Raw genomic sequence first — 4,206 nt, 5'->3', positions numbered from 1 at the left:
AATTTGAACACTTTTTTCTCTCTCTAATATTGTCAGATTCATTCTCTTTTACAATATTTTAATTACCTTTTCTTTCTACTTAATTTTACTTTATCAATTGCATATTAAAACTCATGCCAATCAAAAGACATATTCTTGTGGGACGGGAGAAGAGAACTCTCTACCTCCACGATTTGATGTCTTGGCTGAATTCAGCACTAGTTTTATAAGAAATATAGTGGAACATAAGTCTATTATTTATATATTTATTAGTTTTATAATAGTAGTACAAAATATATGAATTACAGTAAAAGTTACTAATTAATTATAGTAAAAATATTGGTAGAACGCCATAACAAATATGATTAATAAAACAAATGACAGAGTCAAGAAATAAAACATCTTCTTCCCCATGTTTCCGCACTGCACGCCGATCAAGTCCTCAAAAGTAAACGCTGAGGCTACTTTTCGTGGCTCACCACATTTGACCGCCATTCCTAATTAATTAATATTAATAATCCCAGAATTAATCATTAATCCTCACATCTCTCCAAACTCCACTCTTAAACTCATATATAAACACCTCTCCCCTTCCCCCAAATCCAAACCATTTCCTCTCCTCTCAAATTCAGATCTCAATCCATGGAGCTCTTAACCCTAGCCGCCTCAATTCTCCTCATCGCCCTCACTATTCTCCTCCTCCGCCGCAGCCCCGGCGACGCCACCCTACCACCTGGCAGCTTCGGCTGGCCAATCCTCGGCGAGAGCATCGAATTCCTCTTCGGCAAGCCGGAGAAATTCGTCGGCGATCGGATGCGAAAATACTCCCCGGACATCTTCAAAACCAAAATCCTCGGCGAGAAAACAGCCGTCATCTGCGGCCCCGCCGGCCACAAATTCCTCTTCTCCAACGAGCAGAAATTATTCACCGTTTTCCGCCCCCATCCAATGCAACACCTCTTCCGCTCCTACAAGCCTAAATCCGAGTCGTCGCCGGCGCCGCCTTCCAAAGCCACCGACGAGACGAAGGCGATTCGCCAGCCCGGATTCCTGAAGCCGGAAGCCCTAATGCGATATCTGGCGGGAATGGATCTGATCACGCAAAAGCAGCTGCACGTTCACTGCGACGGTAAAAAAGTGGTGGAGTTTTACCCGCTGTCAAAAACAATTACCCTGACCATCGCGTGCCAGTTTTTTTTGGGGATAAATAACCCGGAGCGGATCGCGCGGTTGGTTAAGAACTTTGATGACGTCACGGTGGGGATGCATTGCATCATGCTCAATTTGCCCGGGACTATTTTCTACCGCGGCAACAAGGCGGCGGCGGCGCTCCGGAAGGAGCTCATCGCGGTGATCAAGGAGAAGAAGGAGGCGATGGCCAAGGGCGGGACGCTCCACGACATCTTGTCGCACATGATCGTGGCATCTGACCCGAGCGGGAACTCCATGCCCGAGCCCGAGATTGCGGATAAGATGATGGGGCTTTTGACCGCCGGGTATAGCACTGTCGCGACGACTATGACTTTCTTGATGAAGTATTTGGGACTGAACCCCGATATGTATGAACGAGTTCGTGCAGGTGCTAAGTCTGATAATTTTAACGTTTCAATCACTTTATATTATGAAATTAGAATTGATTTTGAATGATTTTATAATTCAGAGCAATTGGCGATTGCGGCGGCTAAGAAGGAAGGAGTGCCATTGGATTGGGAAGATATGGCGAAGATGAAATATTCATGGAATGTGATAAGTGAGACAATGAGAATGGTTCCTCCATTGCAAGGGACTTTTAGGGAAGTAATCGAAGAATTTACTTATGCTGGCTACACTATCCCCAAGGGTTGGAAGGTAATTGATTATTAGGGTACATTCAGTTTATTTCACATGATACGTTTTATAATTATGTTTTGATCGAGATAAATATTTGATGAAATGTTTGATTTGTAGGTATATTGGACCGTGAGCACGACCAACATGAACCCACAATATTTCAAGGACCCAGAGAGGTTCAACCCTTCGAGGTACGACGAGGGAGAAGCGCCTCCTCCTTACACCTATGTGCCTTTCGGAGGAGGGATGAGAATGTGCCCTGGAAAAGAGTATGCTAGGATATCGATATTGGCTTTCGTTCACAACGTTGTGAAAAAGTACCGATGGGAAGTGGTCGACCCGAACGAGAAGGTCGAGGGAGATATGATGCCGGCGCCCCAAAAAGGGCTACCGGTGCGTCTTTACCAACATTGATGCAAAGGGACAAGCTGAAAATTGTTTGTTGTACAATCAAATTCAAATAAAGGAATTAAATCATCCATTTAATTTCTTTTATGGATACACGTTATTGAATGTCTAGTTTTAGTATTGGTTTTAATGATGTTCTAAAAATATGAAAGTTTTTGTTGGAATGATACCAACATATTTAAGTAGTTAGGTCTATGCCCCACTCCATTATTCGGTTTTAGTTGACTTTAATTTTCACTTTTTGTATCGGCTCATATACATTTTTTTTTCGATAATTATAGGTGGTTCAAAATTTTATGAATGCACCGTAGAATAAATCTTTTGAAGATAAAACAAAAGCTTTATTTAGGAAGAAGGGTATATATATAGCTAGATCTCAAAAATAGCAATCGATCACAAATGATGAATGATATATCAATTCATAGTAGTATTTGTTTGGATTATTATGGACAATGTAAAATTTTGTATTGGATTGGAGCTCAGTGTTACAAAGACCGGCACTTTATTTTTATCTTGAGAGAATGTAATGGTCATTAATGGAAAATTATTTTTTAATGTAAATTATTGTTTGAATATGTTTACACCAAATAAAATAAGAAAAGAATCTTATCATATCCTTCAAATAAACGATGCTAATCATCAAAATCATTAAATATCTCTATGTTAAAATATTAGCATCTAGTCATATGACATGACTAATCTCTAGATGTTTGAATTTGCTAATCTCTATGTTTAAAATATTAGCATGTGACATGACTAACAATTGGCTATACAATGTTGACTGGCCAGCTGAGTGGTAATTATGTCGTTTAGCCGTAATTTATAGTATTGTTTAAATTTGCAAATAATAATATATTATCTGCTAAACTAGTGGATTAAGTTATTTTTAAGTTTCAAGAATCAGTTAAATTTATTCTACATATATATAGCTGATACCGCGATAAAAATTCATAAGTTACATTCTAAGATTAATTGAGCATAAGAGAAGTGGCACATAAAATTTATATACCTAATTTCTTTATATCAATGTAGAATATTATTATAAATTCTTTTTCTAATTCATCTTCACACAATTCACGCCAATTTCCTTATCATTCTCAACCCAATTTCACGCTAGATGCTGCAAATCACCCAATATCGATTTTGATTTTCGATTCTGCAATATCTAGCTCCAAATTACACGCGACCTGTTCAACCTAGTTTCAATTCATCTCAATTCGAGCTATCAATCACACGATCGGTTCAATTAATCTCATTTTGAAATTGCTAGCGATTCTCTATAATCACACCATCTGTGCAATCACTTTTTGTGCTCTCTGCAATTCATTCCACAAATTCCTTCGAATATGGGTGAATCGATTATCAACTTTGATTTGGATGTTTTTCCAGAATGTGATCTTTGTCAAATTATCAATTCTCCATCGATTTTTCATGTGTTGTTACGATATAGATTATTTAGATTCAGTGATGGATTGTTGGCCAATTTTGTCAGATTGAAGAGTAGTTTGTGATTTTGATTGACGAGAAGTTTTTGATTGAGTATTGTTCTGTTTCTGTTTCTATTTCGTAGTTTGTACTAATTGATGTTTTAAGTATTACATCTTGCTGTTTATGTAATTATATATTGCAGTCAATACTATCTGAACTAATTCGACTTATGTTTTGTCATATGGTTGCGTAGTGTTCTATTTCATAAGGCGTATTGCAGAATATTGACCTATGATTTTATGGCAATGCTTCTGTATTTCGTATTTTGTATGCAATAATTGTTGATTTATGTACTACATGTTGATGTTCTACTTATTGTATATTGCAGGTAATTGTATCTGAACTAATTCAGCTCATGTTTTATGAGTTGATCCAGTTGTATGTGTGCCAGCATGCCCCGACGAACTCTGGCCATATGTTGGTAAGAAAGTCCTTACATATTGCAGTCTTATACATTGTATATTGCAGTATTAGTATCGCGATATTGCAGCCTTAATGTAA

The 4,206-nt window shown here is 37.9% G+C and overlaps 1 protein-coding gene across 1 annotated transcript; it reads left to right on the top strand.

Annotated features, from left to right (window-relative positions):
- Window positions 1-540: 540 nt before the first annotated feature.
- On the top strand, window positions 541-2,459 carry LOC121787945 (beta-amyrin 28-monooxygenase-like). The gene is made up of 3 exons (XM_042186788.1): window positions 541-1,558; window positions 1,640-1,827; window positions 1,927-2,459. Exons 1-3 carry the CDS (start codon window positions 622-624, stop codon window positions 2,221-2,223), a joined length of 1,422 nt encoding a protein of 473 aa, XP_042042722.1. The 5' UTR covers window positions 541-621; the 3' UTR covers window positions 2,224-2,459.
- The last annotated feature ends 1,747 nt before the right edge of the window (window positions 2,460-4,206 follow it).

The sequence above is a fragment of the Salvia splendens genome, chromosome 22 (genome assembly GCF_004379255.2).
Source record: "Salvia splendens isolate huo1 chromosome 22, SspV2, whole genome shotgun sequence".
Classification (NCBI taxonomy): domain Eukaryota; kingdom Viridiplantae; phylum Streptophyta; class Magnoliopsida; order Lamiales; family Lamiaceae; genus Salvia; species Salvia splendens.
The sequence above is the reverse complement of the archived record's forward strand: the minus strand, read 5'-3'. Positions and strand labels throughout refer to the sequence as shown.